Below are 19825 nucleotides of genomic sequence, written 5' to 3' on the forward strand. Positions count from 1 at the left end.
GCCAATCCCACCAGTGGCCGGGAGAGGAAAGCAGAGGACATCAGAAGAATATGAACAGCTGTGTATGTGTGACTCGTTCATTACAATGTAGAGCAGAGATAGATGATGAAAGTGCTGCGTTCAGTTCACAAGGAAAATCTTCAGAGCTCAAGAGTTCCCATACAAATGGATCTTCCACAGGGAAATTCAGCACATTCTGAATAAACTGAACAGACTGAATTCAAAGTGAGTTTACCCCAACTCTGAAAAGCTGCATCATCTCAGGAGATAACGTGGCTGTTGCAGAAGTTGCCGTGAGTATGTTGGGTTAGTGTTAGTAAACTCTATGTTAGTAAAGTGACCGTGAGACTATGGGGATCTCTTACCGCGGTGCACATCGTGTAGCCCACACCAAAGTCAAAGCGACACTGTTCATTCATGGAGTAGTGCAAACCAGGAAGCTGAGGCAGAGACGGCCAGTCGTGGTCAAAGGGGTCGTCCCGGAGACAGTCATAGGAACTGCAAGAGGAGTCACAAAGTGGGTTGAAATTTTATTTTGTTTGGTTATTTTCTTTCAGTTATTCATGTCATCCTGTAATATTAATTTTGCAGCTGCAACTAACGATTATTTTCATTTTGGATGATTATCATCTTAATTAATAATTTAGTCTATAAAATGCTGATTCATTTCCGGTTTATCTCTTATATACTTATTATTTAAACCCCTTTTTCATTCAAGAGTTTTACGAGTATGTGTGTCAGAAGCTGCCAACTTACCCAAAATAAGCAATTCAAATATATTTAATGGTGTTTAATGAAACCTTAACATTTGGGCTTTTTCAACTTGGAAACCACCACCATACCATCTTGGCAGTAATACTCGTACACTTTGTAATAGAATAATTTCTAGGATAACAAAATCCCAGAAAATATCAACGAGACGCACACTCTTAAATATTGATGAAAGTCTCAACCTTCAAAATCCCATGTAATGAAATTCTAGTACGAGTCTGTGTGTGTGTGTGTGTGTGTGTGTGTGTGTGTGTGTGTGTGTGTGTGTGTGTCTCACTGAAGGTAGCGTCCCAGCTCTTGCATGCTACATCTGGACCAGTGGAAACGGTGGAAGGCAGCTTGCACCAGCGGAGCCATGATGCTGCCCATGTGCACCTCGTCTCCACAGCGGTTCCCCTGGCCATCGTGCTCCATCCCCAGCCTGCACACAAAGAGAGAGAGAGAGAGAGAGAGAGAAGTGAAGGGAAAGGAGATGAACCAGTGGAGACAGATTGGGAACATGTGGGAGGAGAAGAAGAACAAGTATGGGGAGGGAGGCAGAAGCAATTCTCTCATCAGATATTGACTGAGGTAACCAACGGACCAACATTGTAATAAATCAATACGGTCACATAAGTGACTGCTTTGTTGTCTTTTGCTGTACCGTGAGAGCAGGCCTGAAGACTTCATTATGGCAAATGCACTTACACATGTCCGGTCTCGTGTGCCACCACAAAGGCAGAGGAGAAACCGTCCTCATGGTTCAGAGTGCAGCTCCTTACCGGATGGCACATGCCCGTCACTGGGGCGTAACCTAGAGAGGAAGAGAGACCCACTCGTCAAGATTCATAGACTTATTCTGTCGTACGAAAAAATACTGAACTTAACTTATTTGCTCTTCACCATCAAAAGGTCAAGTTTCATTTAAATACATTTCATTGGGTCATTTTCTTTGTATATTTCCAAAATGCCTATTCACATATGCATGATGGAAAAGGAGCAAGACGTAGAAACATGCTGTATTACTTCTCAAAATACAAAAGGAAGATATATGTTCCATACCCACCAAACACACACATCAGTGACAGCCCAATAAACATACATCATATTCAGTAAGTTCATACTGTCAAATTATTCGATTTGTATAAATTTTCTTAAATTAAATAATATTTGAACAATACTTTAAGTCAGTCTCCCGGCAACTCTTACATTTGACTCCATATACTGAAATACACATCTGTTTAAATGACGTGCATTCGTGGGATCTGTGAGATGAAATTGATTTGGGTGAACTATACACACATTTTTACCTTAAATCTGTGACTTTTATCTCCAAAGATATGGAAAATATCCAAACACAAACACACACACACACACACACACACACACGTGTGCATGTTTGTGTGTCTAATCCTAACCCTAAACCGTCGCCTTCTACCCCTACATATGCCAATCTCCAACTCCCTGTGTGCTTGTCTGTCCTGTACTGCCTTTAATTGTGGGACTGTGGCTGGCCCTGCTCTGCCTATTGATTTTCTGCTGCTGAAGGCTGAGCCCAAGGGCAGCTGAAGGGCTTCTGGATAGCTAGGCCACTGCCTTTAGAGGCCTCTCCCCTGGGCCTGCCTGTTAGCCTGCACTCTGCTGCACAGAAAACCACCGAACCCACGGTGCACTATGCAGCTCCATGAGGCAAAGGCAGGAAGAGGGGAGTTTTCTGTGTGTACTCATGAGTTCAAAGTACTCAAGAATGCCGTTTCGCTGTATGTACTATATGTTAATCGGTAAGAGTTTAGAATACCCTGCATGCCCGTGGGGCCAAACTCCTGGCGTGTGAGGAAGATGGCGTGATCGTGATACTCAGTGTCCCCCGTGTCCTGCTTCTGCTGCAGGAAGGCCCAGCGACACACGTTCTCCAGACTCTGAGATGGGTTCCCCAGTTCAATCAGACTCATGGACTGGAATAAGACAGAGGCACACAAGGAAAGAGAGAAGAGGGGGTAAAGATTATACAAAAAACAGGGAAACCTGCTTCTTGTTTTAGCTCTGGTACAATCACATTTTATTCAGCCCTGTAGGGGGCAGTGTCACAATGTTATATATTGTCAGCATATCTTGCAAATTGCTGAGGTGTACAACACACACTCACTCCAAGGGATCCACACTCACACAACACTGCTCCTCTAATCTTGATCATTTCAATAATGAATAAGAAGCTGAACACAGAGCTGGCCTATTAATAAGTTATGCACTAATAGTCAAAAACATGTCCAATTACAGAATATTTACTTATGATTAAATGAACAATACCGACATTCACACAAATCCACCCGGATACCAGCAATTCCTTCCATTCACCTTCACCTCTCATCCTCTTCCTCATTAGGATCTCTGCTCCGCTCTCCTTTCTCCCTACATTCTGCTGAACAACTCTTTCCATGTCTCTCTGCCGCTGCTTCCTTTTTGCCTCGCTTTCTGCATTTCCTCGCTGTTTTCACACACTAACAATACACAGCTGAATCAAACGGGGAAGAGTGTGTGTCTTGTGAGTGTGCTGCAGTGAAGACATATGGCCGGCCTTTGCACAGACACCCCTAAGACAGAGTAGGTACATGTGTGTGTGTGTGTGTGTGTGCTTCATCATGTTCATCAGGTGCTTGTGTGTTTCAGTGTGTTTTTATGTTTAAAGATGTATTTGGAATGGTGTGTTGTGTGCACTTGTTGTGTTAGAGTGTGTGTGTGTGTGTGTGTGTGTGTGTGTGTGGGTGCGCCTGCATTCAGGGTCACATAGCCAATCTGCAGGCTGTCTGGGTGCAGCTCTGTTGCCACGGTAATTGGGGATGATGGACAGCCAGAGCTTTGGCTGAAGCTGCGTAGGGGCTGGCCCAGAATGACCAATGTAGGAGTGTGTGTGTGTGTGTGTGTGTGTGTGTGTGTGTGTTTCCAGGGATCCACTGGGACTGTAGACATGTAGAGAGGAGAGGAAGAGATAAGGCTGCAGCAGCATAAGTGTATCACAGAGCACCTATCCAGCAATAAAATCCCTTCTGTGGGGTAATCCCAGCCCTTCTCCATTCCTGCCATCTCTTGCTTTATCTGTGTTTTTTTCTCTCTCTTCCAGCCCACTCTCTTCTTCTCTTCAGCACAGGCAGGAAGATAGAGTTACAGTCAAGAAGAAAAGGATGCTACCCCCGTCGTCCGGTCTCTCTGTTTATGAATGAGGGAGGGCTATCATTGATTGTTTATCTTTGCCTGGACTTCCCATGATTCTGTGCAGCAGCCTACTGGGAGGAAGGCTGATTGCATAACGGGCAGAGTTTCTGTGTGCTTTGGTGCTGAACTGTGAAGGCGTGCGACTTGAAAACACTCCCCTGGGATGCTGCATGCTTTTAGTTCCTCTTTTGCTCAGTCCACTGGAATAACAGGCTCCGGGCATCAGTGCGTGCTGATGAATGTGTGTGTGAGTCTGTGAGTTTGTTTATGAGTGCGTGTGTGCCTGTATGCATGTATGTACGACTGGACTGTACTTAAAGCAATTGTAGCAAAATCCTAGTATCGGAGATAGTGCTGAGAGAGAGACAAGGCAACCACTTTTCAGGAAGTGCATCACAGGCGAAGTTTGAGTATAACTCATCAGGTCTTACCTTGCCGTTGCCCAGCATGATAATCCTCACCAGCACCACATTGATCTTTGCTCCCAAAGACTGGTCATGGTAGATCTCATTCACCTGGAGTCACGCAGAAAAACACAAGAGGGAAAACGAGTCTCAGCAGAAGAATAACAACAATATCTAAACATGTATTTACAGGGTTTGTAAATTGTATCTAATAGATATATTAATGGTTGATACGGTAAATATTTTAATAATGCTTTACAGATCAGTTATAAGCCATTACTTTGGACAACTTTTGAGTTGCTGGGTTGTGATGCTATCAATCCAGAAATGTATGCTCATACATACATACTCATTTCTAATAAACTACTAGGTCTGCTGGTGTAAATGTTAGTGACTCATAAATAGGTTTTTATAATAATCCATCAATTCTAAACAACTCCATTTTAATAAAAGGTTAAAGCTTATGAATGGCTTGAAACAGATTCTAATCACTATTTAACCATGAATAGTACAATTTATAAACCTGTTGTAAAGGGTGCAAATATCTGACTTAAGTATCCCACCAGCAACACAGTGATATGAGATACTAGAAATGAAGAGACTGGCCCCAAAAGAGAGGAAAGGAAGTTGAGGAGAGGGCAATGAACTCAGTTTCCCATGAGCACAGTTGGAGAGGAGATGAAGGAAGAAAGATGCAAAGGAAGGGAAGAGCCTAATGCAAGGAAACAAGGTAATGTGTGACAAGGGAGATGCAGAGAGCATTATACTGGGGAAACACACACACAGAGAGAGAGAGAGAGAGAGAGAGAGAAAGAGAGAGAGAGAGAGAGAGAGAGAGAGAGAGAGAGAGAGAGAGAGAGAGAGAGAGAGGTAGCGAGAGGTAGCGAGAAAGGTAGAGAGACGGAGAGAGAAAGAAAGAAAGAAAGAAAGAAAGAAAGAAAGAGAGAGAGAGAGAGAGAGAGAGAGGGGTAAATTGGCGCTGGAGTTGAGGCCTGCTGTCCTCAGTGGCTGTGTGCGGTGCCTAATGAGGCAAAGGGATGTAAAAACAGACAGCCGTAATGAGATGGCTGATGTACACGCTGTGGAGAAAGAGGAACACACAGACTGAACACACACACACACACACACACACACACACACACACAGAGGTACAGAGATGAAGAACAGAATTGCAGACACACCCAGCCAGCGAGAGAAAGGTAGAGAGTTGAAGAATGCTACGAATAGAGACGGAGAGGGAGAGAGACAAGAAGCTGAGCAGAGAGGGGCGAGGGAGCACGGAGGCAAAGCGAGGAAAGAGACAGAGCTTAGAAGGGAGTGGAAACGATGCATTCTTAGAAAACAGATGTAGCGTAGAGTCGTGTTTCTTCAAAGAAGAGGGAGGTAATTTAACTCCATGCTCCGTACGAGGTGTGAAGTTTGAAATCCCAGCAACCTATTAGGAAAATTCCAGTGGAGTGATCCTTCAAGTCAGAATCCTAATTTGTTAACCAAACTCGCCTGGAATACATTTCTTTGATGACATCAACACATGGTTGTAACGTAAAGCCTCAACAGCTTTACATCATTCTCAGAACCCTCAACATAAAGCCACGTTTGATTTTCAGCGTTTGTGTTGTTGGGAATCTGGTAAATGATCATATTTACTAATTTACCTTCTGAAATGTTAAGTTAACAGTTGCCCGCATTATAAGCTAACCCACTAATGTGGCCAAATATTACTTTACAACATCAGCGGCTTCAGTGGAAGAAGCCTTTTACGTCAGGAGAACTTTGTAGGCGTCTAGGAGACTGTAATTAGCCTGTGACAGGACAGTAACTGGGACTTTTTGACCAGAGCGCTACTTGAAGGAAAGAAATAAGTGATGCTTGAGGTTGTGATCATTGTCATTTTAAGACAATACAAGTTTTTATTTCTTGTATGGATCAAAAATACAAGATTCTACACTTTCCATAATGCAACTTTCATTTTTGTATGCATCTTTTGTTCAACCCTTCCTGCCTATTCATCAGTCACATCTTTGTCAAGATTACAACTGATGCTTCTTTAGTAATTTTCTAAGAGTCCTGCGCAGCACCTGCACAATTCCTACAGGACTATAACTCAAACCTATTATATATATAACATTCTTTTATATTCCTGGGGGATTTCTTGGTACATTTGTAGTACTCTCTCTCTCTGTAGTGCTATGACATGTACTGGTCTCATGGGATTTATCTTGAAATAATAGCTTTGTAAGAAACACACTACTGTTGCAGTTCTCCAAAGTGGTCATCTCGTCAATATAGCTGTCAGACAAATACAAATATTAAGCAAACTCTACCTGTAATTGTACCGACTCACTTTCCACAACTGAATATGATTTATAGGCACAGTTAAGTGGCAACAACCCATTATGTTCATGTTAATATACTTTTAGTTCCTGAAAACGGTGAGTTGTAGGGACAAGTTTAGGAGTGCGGGACATGAGATAAGGGCAAAGATTTCTTTCAGATGCTCCTTTTACACATTAAAGAAGATACAGAGTTGCTGAGCAACTACCAAACAAAGACTGAGTTCTGTTGTCTTCTCAGTTTGACCGTGTCTGAGACTGTGGGTGCATCCCAAGTCTCTTAATTGCATCCCAGTTTCCCTCACTTGCGATCGGTTCAAGTGGACAAATAAGAGACTTGGGATGTACCCTGTGTGTGTGTGTGTGTGTGTGTGTGTGTGTCTGTGTGTGTGCAGTTTTGAATTTGCCTGTCTGTCTGGCTACCTACTGGTGATATTTCTGTTTCTGTGTATCATTTGTAACATTTGTCTCACTCCCTCGCTATCTTGGCAGACTTAAGTATATGTGAGTAAGTGACACATAATGACTTTGTGTGTGTGTGTGTGTGTGTGTGTGTGTGTAGCAGTGTTTGTTTGTCTGAGATGACATGGACACTTGGTCCAGCCCGTTTCCTTGACAACCGTTAGGCCAATTAGGGGCGGTTGACTTCCAGGTGACCCTGACACAAAGAGGTTCATTCTAATGGAACAGATATACATGCACACACACACACACACACACACACACACACACACACACACACACACACACACACGCACACACAGGCAGCACGGTGTCCTTTCACTCCCAACTTCAGCCTTATGTGTCTTCATGCACTTTAATGCTTGGACATGTCACACACTGACGCTGCACACTAGAGGACAGGTTTGACACAGTGACTCATAATCTTCCCGCTGCACGCACATATAAACACACTCACAGAGTTCATTGTTAACAACTGTTCAGGCATGTTTCTCATTAATGCTGCTGAAGGGCGACACCAGGTGTCATTACTTACCACCCAGGCTACAGGTAGCCTAGATTTGTCCAGCTGTGTGTGTGTGTGTGTGTGTGTGTGTGTGTGTGTGTGTGTGTGTGTGTGTGTGTCTGTCTGTGTAGTAACTAATGCAGTGAATGAACTAATGAAGGCGACTGTGGCTAAGTGGATAGCTGGGCCGTCCTTCAATCAGAGGATCGGCATTTTGATCCCCGGTCTGTCCAGAATTGCTCCCGTAGCTGTGCCGACGGTGTAGAAATGTGATAGAATCTCAATTGTAAGTGGCTTTGGATGAAAGCGTCTGCTAAATGACTGTAATGTAATGAGAGGTCAGCAAGGCACAAAATCATTACTATCAGATAAATGATGCAGCCGCTCACTGAACTTAACACTTAACTCTAATAAAGACAGAATGTAAGACAAAAGTGTCAAAGGAGGAGCAAGGAGCATATTAATTAAAGGCAGTAATTGTTTAACCACATAGATTATAGGTATAATTACAATGCTTGATTAAAAGAATAAACAAATGATAATAACTTTGTTTGTTTATATGCACCATCATTTGTAAATATAGGCCTGTTTTACTCATGTTTACAAACAAAACCTGTGTAATTAAACCTATAGGGTCACCAGAAAACATCAATAACTTTCATTCAATTAAAATCTGAAGCATGAAAATGAGGGAGGGCACAGAAATTTGAACTGCTTTAAAAGCAAAGTGCTCTAAAAGAGAGAATAAGGGAGGGACAGTTTAGACTGAAACCCAAGAACAGGAGAGACACCAGCAGTTCTGTCTTGCTACTTTGAATCTGCACTTCATTAGCTGCAGGCACCTCGTCCACCAGTTCACACCTACATTTAGTAGACTAAAGATTCCTTACTTTGTCATAATTAAATGACATATAAATGGTAAGAATGTGTCTATTTCTTTGCCCTGAGACTAGTGGTAATATGATTAAAGTACGTTTAGATCTGTTATAATATCAATATTATGATTCAAACCAACTCATCATGGAAAGTGGGTTTCATTTAATATGCATTAAAAACACCCTCAGCTGCTGATGAGACAGAACTGAGTCATCAAATAAAATTTGGCTAGAGTGCTACATAAATTAGATCAGACTTTGGACAGCTTTTCTACATATTTTTGTCAACACACTTGGGAATATTTAAAAACTTGAGACCCAGAAATCTGCGCTCTCAGTCTGACAAGTGCTCCTTACATATCTGTGACACTTCCAGCTAACAAGGTGTCTATTATTACCTGGACTACCTCTCCTTCCCCAGCTCTTCCTACCACTTAACAAGACGACTTTCTCTGCCTCCAGGAGCTTTGGTAACGACAAGACTGAACGATCAACGCCACTTCCAGATCGCTGTTGCAGAAATGATGCCCATCACGTTCTGGAGTAGACAAAATACACCTTAGTATGCCAGTATGCATCATTTAAATGAAACATACACAGGGGCAACTGCCTCCCCAGCAGTGCCTATTCATATCCATGGAGAGCGTGATTAACACCGAGCTGCACCTCTGTAAAGGTCTCCATTAATGGCTGAGACAGAGAATAGACAGACAGATCACTGTTCGCCACTAAACCTATCACCATGTTCACGACAGGAAGATTACTGCACAATGGCCTCCACTTGGCATTTGGCACACATCATATTTTACAGGATTTACCACAGCATTGTTGCTACAGCACTCTTGTTTTTCCCTAACAGCCCACTTCGGCACCCGTGGCCAATCGAAACAATGCACATAGCTACTGTACCTGAATAGCCATTCCTCCTCTCCTTCCCTTTTCTGTCCTTTTTTTTGTTTTCTAACTCACTTAACTGTATTTTATTATTCATTTCTCCTTCTGTGTCGCCTTTCTCTCCCTCACTCTCTCTCTCTTGAAATTTGACAATGGTAATAAATATCTTCCCTTTCAGTTTTTTTTTTTGGATTTGTTTGTGTTGTCCTCCCTGCCCATATTGCTGTCAGTGTACGCCATGTGATCTGTCTCTTGTCTTGAAGTGAGGTAAACACATGGGAAAGGAGTGGGAAGCAGAATCACCAATACACACATTCAACTCAACCTACACATCAAGACACACAAAACACACTTTGACACTCCCGTTGAACTTCGCAGACGGGATTTAGTGGTTTTTCTGTGGGGGTGCTTTGATGTCCTGCAGACAGCAGTACCGCCCCCGCCCACCCTCCTACCCTCCGACACACACACACACACACACACACACACACACACACACACACACACACACACACACACACACACACACAGACACACACGCAGAAATTGTCCACTTTGACCCTTGGCTCATTTTGTCATTCCAACAGACTGACAGAGGCAAGAAGTAGGAGGAAGGTGCAGAGAGTAATTACAAAACCCAATAGATGAGTGAAAATAAGCTTCAAGAAACAATGCAAACAGTGTAGTTTTACAGAATAACCTGTGCGACAGTGTAACAGCTGCTGTAACAAAAGACAGAGGAGCACTTCACACTCTTTGTCTATAGGTGTGTTTAAAGTGTGAACAAGAGAACACGCATACAGATGACTTTCTGTTAGTTCGGAGAAGAATCTAGAGGAATTTCAGGAGAGAAGAACAGGTGGAAGCAGGACAAATACTGGAATGGGAGAAGTGAGGAGACATCCTGATATTAATTTGAGGGTTTTACAATGTCAGAACAGTTCAGGGGGAGGTATTCCCATCTTTCTGAGTGGCTACGCAGCCACACTATTACAATAACACAAAAAACCTGCAAACATATGAACTCTTTTCTACCTTAAACCTGCGTTATCACTCGCATTATACATAGAAAGTTTTTTAAACATCGGTCATGATTTGTTGCTATAAACTACCCAAGTCAGGGAGAAGTAACAATGCAAAAGAGCTCAGCGTGGAGCAGCTCAGCGCTGCTGAGAGGAAGACAGAGAGGGAAAGAAATAAAACAGAGAGAGAGAGAGAGAGAGAGAGAGAGCACACCCATCCTGAAGTGAGCAAAGCAAACTTTCAAGAAGAAAGTCGCCCAGATGCCACGCGTGGGAGGCAGCTCTTATTTATTTATTTCTGTTTATCTGGCTGTCAGTAATTTATTCTGAATGCGCTGTTTAAAATACTCCTTCTCCCTCTGTCTCACCATCTCTTCCCCACAGATTAGAGGGGGGCTGCGACAGGGCTGCGCATTCTCTTCACCTATATTGTCTAACAAATATCTAAAAGGGGAGGCAGAGAGCGCGGCGGCGCTGAGCTGAGACAAAGAGGTGTGGTAGGATTTGTTGCTGTATGCTCGCAGCTGCTTAACAGTCGGAGATTGGTTCCTTGCGCAGTGGGTCGCAACACAAGCGAAAGCAAACAGGGGCACGCACACAAACAGAATGAGCGCACGCGTGCAAACAGCACTCTCACCACAGGTTTAATTTGCAAAGATTAAAGTCTGCAGTTTGTTCAGCGTCACACCAACACACAGGTGCATGTACACACACACACACACACACGCACACACACACACACCTGGGAGTTTGAGTGCTTGGCTAAGTGTTGTTGTGGCCTGGAGCATACTGCCTGCTGTTTCTGCATCTCTCTCACTCTTTCTCTCTCTCTCTCTCTCTCTCACACACACACACACACACACACACACACACAAGATGAATGATGACATGACACAAAGCCTGATGAAATGATATGTAGGAGCCCCTTCAGAGCACAGGGCTCACCTAACACACACACACACACTCACTCAAACAAATGAAATCTCATCATATTCAGATAGAGAAGAAAGGATTACCGGCGGCTGATTGCTGGATGAGAACATGTAGGAAGGGAATTGAATCCTCATTCAGTTGCTGTGTGTGTGTGTGTGTGTGTGTGTGTGTGTGTGTGTGTGTTACCCTCTTTCTTTGACCTCACTCTGGCTTACTTCCCATTCAACTCAAATGGAACAGTTTTCCCATTTAATGGTTTTATTTTTTTTTAAAGCGAGAGAACAAATGTCATTTTTTGGGGCATTTCTGATGATGGGTGTACGTGAAGATGCATTTATGCGTTTGTGTGATAGCATGCTGTATGCGTGGTGTGCAGAGGTGGAAAAAGCATTCAGATCTTTTACTTAACACACTGAAAACACTACAGCACAAGTAAAAGTCTTGCATTCAGTCTGATGGGTTACATCTACAGCAATGCATCATATTCTATAAGATGCTGATATGTTTGTAGCCTCGCTGTCCTGTGAGAATTATCTCACAGTCAACTCGTCATTAGCTCAAAGAAAACTGTGTTCAGTCTTCTGTCGATACATTTTCCAGCTGATACCAAAGGGTTGATTTAGCTGAAAAACTATTAGAAGAATTTTCTAAACCAATAGAAGAACACTTTATCCTTCAGTTTATCAGAAACACTCCGACTCATTGTTTTTGCTTTCACTGAACAGGAAAGGCATAAGACACTGTAGTAACTTCAGTAATTAATGCTGTCAGATAATTGTAGTGGAGTAAAAAGTGCAATATTTGCTTCTAAGATGTAGTGGAGTAGAAAAAAAAGTAGCAAAAGAGGGAAATACTCCATACTTAGTTAATGAAACATGAGATCTCAGGCTCTAAAATAACCATTAATGTCAGCAATTTACATAGCAGGTGACTGATTATTTTAAAAGACATTTGTTCATTCTTCTCCGTCTGTGTGTTTGTATGTGTATCTTAATGTGTGTGCCACCAACACTTACAATGTTCATGAGTGTGAGCAGGTACTTTTGGACGTGCTCCTTCCCGTGAAACTGGACCACCGAGTCGTCGACGCCCAGCAGCACCTCGATGTTGTAGGCCCTGTCCAGGCTCTGTCTGCGCATTCGCCCCGCTCGCGTGTGGTTGATACTCTGCTCCACGCCGCGGTACAGAGACTCCAGGTCCATCAGACCGCCAAGGTCAGCGCCTGGACATAGACAAATTACAGGGTTATTTCAGTGAAACTAAATTGGCACATAAACTCACAGGACAGATTGAAATGTTGAAACCTCAAACAAATCTCTCGACAACATCCAGCTAATTCTAGGAAGTTATCTATTCAGTGTATCTATTAAAATAATAATAATCAACCGGTTTACTCTTCTCTGACCCCTGACCAGAGCGGCAAAACCGGAAATCAGCCCAACTCTAAGTGGGAGGACAACGATCGTTATAAATTCGCTGGTTTCCACTGAACATCAACTTATAAATGAGACCGTAAACGCTGACTTCAGCGTCCTCCAAGTGTACTTCTGTCAACAGCATGCTGCATGTGACGTCTTTGTTATTGTTCTTTGGCGCATGTGGGTCAACTGAGGATTGTGAACAGTGCACACTGAAATCACAAAAAAAAGGCATGCAGTGTGAACGAAGCCTCACAATCTCTGTAGAGCTGAACAATGGTAGCACATCGAGCATCAACCTTTTTTTATTGGAAAGAAACAAATCACAAATAAACTTCTACATTTACCCAACCTATTGTTGTGTTTTTTTTTCGCAAAACAGAAATGTCTGCCTTCAGTGTGTGTCTCCCTGTCTTCCTCTCACTACAGCTTTTGTTGCGTGCTTAGCGCACGTGTGTGCTACACATTGACATCCATTTTATGCCCGTGCACTTATTTGAGCACTTGCGTGTTGATGTCTGTCCTCTGTTTACCTTCCAAGACACCAGTTGACAGAGCGGAGCATGTGTGTCACTCGTAACCGCTGGTAGCGGTGCGGCTATCCTTACACAGATCTTCTCCTAATCAACCAAATATTTCTGCTCCCATCTGAATAAAAGCAGCAGATGGTGCTGGCTAAACACATGGATTAAGACAGCTCCCTCCCTCACACAGGGGCTGCCCGCCCTGCTCTTTTCTTGGCTTTCCAAAAAAATGCAAAACTGAAGAAACTCAATTTTAGGTTATTCTATTGGAAAGTGTGCAACCCACAGGAGCCCTGATTTGTTCAGATCACTAATCATTTTTGCCTACACAAGTATGGCATACAATGCGTTGTTATGTTGTTTGGGCATTATTGGATAAACTGAAATCCTGACTCTGTATCAAGTCCTCCCCCCTTTTAAAGCAGGCAAAGCATCAGAGTCATAGAAGATACAGAAGATAAATTGCCCCGTCTCCAGAGCCAAGGCCATCCTTTCCTCAATTGCCGTCCTCCCTCTCCCTCATCCTCCTGGTATGTAGACACAACATGGCCTTGCTTGAAGCCATGGAAGACCTAGTCATGCCCTCTTGAACACGTATTCTCAGTGGAGTCCATCCTCCCTGACTCCAGCCAAGGCCTCCCACAGCCAAGGATGATGTGTTCAAGTGTGTACGCAGGTGCTCGTGTGTGAGCACTGTGTGGTCAAACATAAATCATCCATCAGGAACTTGAACTAACGTGAAGACGAGCTGTAACAGATATGCCGTTTTTGGCTGTGGAGCTTTATTGGGAGGTGCGAGTTGATTCAACACGTGGCATGAGGGGACAGCTGGAGCTCCAGTGTTTTGACGAATGAGTTTAGTGTCGGGAATAGAACGAGACGCAAGGGGAAGATACTGGGAAGACTAGGGGAAGAGGAAGAGAGATCTGCCACTTTGCCTCCCAATCAGGAAGGGGCATCCCGCTTTCCCCCCTCCCTCTTATGCAACGTTGCCAAGGCAACAGGCTCATGGGTAAAACAAGGACCGCGTGGATAATATTGGCTCCTGAGTCGCTAGCAGAATGAATCTGGAAGTCTGAATATGATCCCATATCTGCCCACATTCCAGTGAATGACAGAATACCCACACAGAGCGAGAGAGAGCGAGCGAGAGAGAGAGAGAGTAGACGAGGGGGCAAAGATAGAAATGAATACAGAGAAAGACAAGACACTATGAGAGGAGGATTTAAAGATTTTTGCTGCACATCATTTTGTTCTGTTTCATAGCTCATCTTTCAAACACATTTCTTCTCCTCGTTAGTTGAGGAAGCTGGATTTACGGCTGTGGACTTCACAACAGGCCCTGGCTCTTCCTTGTTATAACTGCCTTTAACGAGCCTGAAGTCATAACCGCACCATCTGCTTTTAAAGGCAAGTCCAGATATTTTTACCTTTTGCTTATGTAATGTTAAAACAACACACAGAAGAAAAAAAGGATGATCGCGATCTCACAGTTAAGTCTGCGCCTTCACAAAATGAGACAATGTGGGGAAATTGCATAACACGGGGGCCACAGCTGTACAGCTGTATGGTAAGTGGAAGGACTACAGTAGAGATAACTCAAAGCGACACTGGCAGAGTGGAAAACAAGATGTGACTGAACCAAGAGGTTGAAAGGTGCTTGACCAGGTGGCAAGCTCTAACTAGCTAAACCTCTCCGTTTTCGTCGCTCCTCTGTCCTCGATTACACTCGCTGGAACACTATTTTTCTCTCGCTTCAGCTGGTTTTGGAGAAAGTTTTTCAGAGAGAACTGCGGAGGAATAAGGTGCAAGAGAGATTGAGGGAGGCGGTGAGGGAGGTGAGAGGTAGGAACTGAGGGGTGTGATGGATATGAGCGAGAGAGATGAGAAGAGACCGGAAGGACCTTGGGTGTTTTGAGTTCCGCTTCAAGCTCCTGCAGTGATGGAGAATATCGCTCGCTTGTAGAACATCCGAGTCTCTGTGTGTGACTGCGGGCGAAGCATCAGGGTGCGGCGCCGTGTTTCTCACAGCAATAGCTTACATTAGCCTCTGAAATCTAACTGTTATCACTCTCAACCTACAGACAGGGGATTGATCATAACAATGTTCATTTTTTTCTTTTCTCTCAGTCCCAAACCTCCTCCTCCCACGCCTTCTTACCTGCATGCACACACACATTCACACACCGCTCTGTGTCTCTTCCTATCTGAAACTTTCCTTTTCCTGTCCTACCCACCCGTTCTCAATCCTCATTTGCATTTTCGCTCCAGTCTGCATCCCTACTGTATGTACCCCGTCCACCTCCGCCATCACACACAAACACGCCACCCTACATGCAAACACACACCGCCCTCTCCCTCCAAGTATTCTCATTCAGGTGGGGTGCAGAGCGCGGCCTTATTAGGAGACAAAGGTTCTTTGTCTTTCAACCTTTGCAAAATGTCAAGAATGTCTGGTTGCCCGCTGAATACCAGGTGGGGAGAAAGGGGGGTCGGAGGGGAAGGAGAGACTATAAGCCACAACAGGAGAGAGGGAGAATGGGGATGATAATTCAGGTCAATCCACATCTTACTATTGAGCAAGGGTCTTTGGTTTAAGGTGACTGCTTGGCAGTCAGGTGTGGCACATCTCTCTGCTCCGCATTCAGGAGCTCTACTGTATAATGACCGTCTTCGACCTTATGATGGTCACTCTGACCAGCATCAAGGTAGGTGTGTACCAGAGTGTGTGTGTGTGTGTGTGTGTGTGCAAACATCTACATTTGGATGAGTTTGCTTGTTACAATATGTATGTCTGATCCTAAAACACAACAACATAACTGCCACGTTTTTGTAACATAAACCAGCCTCGTGCATGGTGATTTATGCAGCAAAGTAGACTCAGTTAAATACACGATTTACATAGAGGAATTAGAATATGGTGAATTACAATGTATCATATTGTAAATACACACACATAACCACATGGTGACAATACACTACATATACAATACACTCTCTTTTACAGCAATGCCCAATTTACTTCTATAACAATATAAAAGACACAAAATGGCAAAACCAGATGGAGTGCAACACTATGAATGACAGGAGAGACTGTCTGTAATGTGTGTGCCGTGTGGCCTTTGCTATCATGGCCGACTTTTCACCCTGTTCAGAACCGCAATAAACACTTTGGCCTTCTGAGGTTGGACGACATGTCTTACAAACTAATTATTTTCTATACATCAGACTTTACCCACAAGTCTTAGAGTTTATAGTAAAGTCTTGCAGGATGTTAAAGTAAACACAATCAAGAGAATAAAGCTGATGTTAATTTTGGTGGTTAAGTGTGGTTAGGGCTGCTGAATTACAAGATTATGTGATATTAGCTCTATTTGCACAGGACTAGTACTTCCAGGGGACCTCATGATTTAGAAATTACCCCACCACAACTGTGTATTCGTGCTTCGCATTCACACAGCAAATTCTGAACATCCACTCACATTCAAAACGCAATATCTATATTAAATATATAATTAGCATGGGTCTTGATGCTCTGTAGTAGAGATGAGTCTCCAGAAACAGTGAGTATATATATATATATATATATATATATATATATATATATATATATATATATGGCTTAATATGATTTGGGGTGTATTTTTACTTGACAAATTAAGAACATGGCAGATTTGCACGGGATTAAGATCACAGACGACTTCCGCAATTATTACAAATTACAAGAGGTTCCCAGGTAATAATCCTGTGCGAACAGGGCTTTACAGTAAATGCAGTACTATGTATTCATTTGATACGGGGGAGTCTTGGAGGCAAAAAGCCCTGGCTTTAAGAATATTGATGGATTATTTGCTTCATTGGTTGAACAGATTTCTTATTAAGTTATTTGAGAAATTACATGGTTTATCCTTGTTGCAGTAAAAAAGTTGCCCATTGTCATATTGTCAAAAAGTAATAAAAATGTGTGTGCAGTCAAGTGACACTGACGGTGTCTGCCTCCACACAGTCTTCCCTCAAGAGGGATGATTAGAATCTTTAGTGTATTTTGGTTTATTTTTCTCACTCATATGAGTGGCAGTGGGCCTGAGGGAAGATGGTGAACTCATTAGTGCTTACCTGAGTTCAAGGCTGTCTGTCCACCTGGAGGCACAGTTATCCACACATGTGAACTCATTTACTTACAGACACGTCTTCACATAGCTCAGGGCACGGACATTTTTTCTCCACCGGTGACAGTTTTATGGGTTGTCATGATGGCGAGCGGCTCGGACAGCGGACCGTTGACGTGGCTCCTAGCATCTGGGCAGGTAGCGACATGCCATGCTGTCCCACACAATGTTCCCATACTGAATGCTCATTATTTCTAAGCTGCCATATGACAGCTGTAAAGACTGCAGAGTGTGGAGCACATAGTGAACTACGCTTCCCATAATCATACTGCCGTTAATTATTTAGATTGGCAATCAGCAATCTAATTTTACATGGACAGCTCCCTGAAGACCATAATAATTATTCATACATCAAGCACTGAACTTTGCCCATTTATTAATAACTGCTTTAGGTTAGGGCTGTTTACTTTTAACGGTGATTTCTATATTGCTGATGAGATGTTTTTAGTGGTCGAGCCTTGACTGTCATGTCCAAAGATTCAGAATATTTAGGCTGGTGCATTATATCTTCCTGTGCTCCCTGAAGTGGAGCAGAGGACCGTTTTCAATATAGCGTGAAGCAGCCTTTATAACCAGCAGGCGAGAGGGACACCTATCCACAGTGCTGCTCGTTTTGTCTGTGTGGATTTCTGGTGGTTCAGGAGACGAGGCAACCTTTAGCTCCCCCCTCTTACATAACCGTCTGTCTTTCAGAAACACACCGGGCCGTTGGCTGCTAGGGAGGTGCAGTGGTGCACACCGACCCCCCCCCCCCTGCGTCCTGCTCTACCATTGTGTCCTGAGCCCAGCTGAGCAAGTTCTTCGTTAAGGCTAAATGCAGAGTTACCTGAGGTACTAGATTCCTAATTCAAAGCAGCCACAATGAAACAACTGTGGTTGAAAACTGACAGAAGTCACACTCATGCTTGCACACCTTGTCACAAATGAGCATAAATTGAGTGGCGATATTTCTCACAAGCTGCGGAGAGCCTTGCGAACGCCTCTTGTCACATCAATAATTACAGCAAAGAAGACCGGCCCCATGTAAACATCGCAAACACATCTCAAAACACAGTAATCCAATCATTGCCATCCACAGAGGCAATAATGTTGGCAAAGATCAATCATGACCGCAAACTCAGTCTCTTCGCTCTGTGGTGGGGGATGTAAACTGGAGAGCCTTAGTGTCCAATAAGACAGCAAAGCCAGGCTGATATAAGGCTTACTGCAGGTCTCATCCAGCCTGAAACTGACCTGTCTGAGAGCCCGTCTGCCTGTCCTTTCCTGTGTCTGTCTATATCTGCCTCAGAGAGCCAGACATTTATAAAGGTCTCTTATGAAATCAAAACGTACGAGAACACCTCCAGCCATGGCAGGGCAGCGAAGATAAACACACAACGGCAGCAGTATGCAGACTACCGTGTATGCAGACATTCTTCGTCTGCAGCTCTTACTGTCATATCAAGCTCCACTGCCTGTCCACTTTAAGAAAACTATGGATCAATCTTACAGGGACACGGCATGTGCATCAACAGAGAGATAAAGAGAGAGAAGCTGACAGCGAGGTGCAAGGTCCGGCTCCCAGAGAAGCTATAAATCTCTGCAGAGGCAGCTTCCCCGCTGGCTTGAAGGGTTTGTGGCCCCCTTGCCACCTCTCCCCCCAACCCTGCCTCTGCTTGTCACCTCTCTCCTTCTGTCACCTCATCCTCTAATCTTATATATCAACCCTGTCTCAGGAAATTGATGTCCATAGACAACTCATATGTTTGTAGTAAACGTGATGCTGCCTCGATTATGTTTTTAATCAACATAAAGAGGACATGTTTATATCGTACGTACCTGCAACATGTTCACTGTGAGCATGTCTCGTTTTCCCCTTACAATATCTGATTTTGGAACCAAAGAATGCGGGCCATTTGTTTATGTTTGGGCAACTCAAACGGTTGAGAACCCCAGGCTTTATTTTATTTTTTTTATTTGGTGGATCAATTTCTTTCTTTTTTTGTTATTGGTGCAAAAACATAACGGCAGTGACTTCATGTGGTACAACAATAATAATATCAGGGGAGAAATACCAAAGAAACACTAAGAATACAGGTTGAAGTTCAGAGCTTGACATTATACATAAACAAAACAAAACAAGAGATGAAATAGTAGTCATAATAATATATATGAAAATAAAACAAGATAATAAGAGGTAGGAGGTGAGTGCACTTGTGCCATCAGCAGATCAATGTCTATGTAAGTGGTACTATACATTTTCTCGGACCCCTTTTTAAAAAAGTTTTATGCAATTTGACTGAGTTGAGGGATGTGCCGACTTTTTTGATATCCAACCATTTATTGA

At 43.4% G+C, this 19825-nt stretch overlaps 1 protein-coding gene across 1 annotated transcript in view; it reads right to left on the reverse strand.

Annotated features, from left to right (window-relative positions):
* Positions 1–19825, reverse strand: part of LOC306701893 (A disintegrin and metalloproteinase with thrombospondin motifs 2-like) — a gene marked incomplete at its 5' end in the record, with an annotated part of 104965 nt that overhangs the window by 14094 nt on the left and 71046 nt on the right. Inside the window, 6 exons of the mRNA XM_079167328.1 lie at positions 366–498; positions 1049–1192; positions 1459–1564; positions 2549–2705; positions 4392–4475; positions 12405–12610. Coding sequence (XP_079023454.1) covers positions 366–498; positions 1049–1192; positions 1459–1564; positions 2549–2705; positions 4392–4475; positions 12405–12610 — 830 coding nt within the window. The remainder of the gene's footprint in view (positions 1–365; positions 499–1048; positions 1193–1458; positions 1565–2548; positions 2706–4391; positions 4476–12404; positions 12611–19825) is intronic.

Source organism: Pholis gunnellus, assembly GCF_910591455.1.
Source record: "Pholis gunnellus genome assembly, chromosome: 10".
Classification (NCBI taxonomy): domain Eukaryota; kingdom Metazoa; phylum Chordata; class Actinopteri; order Perciformes; family Pholidae; genus Pholis; species Pholis gunnellus.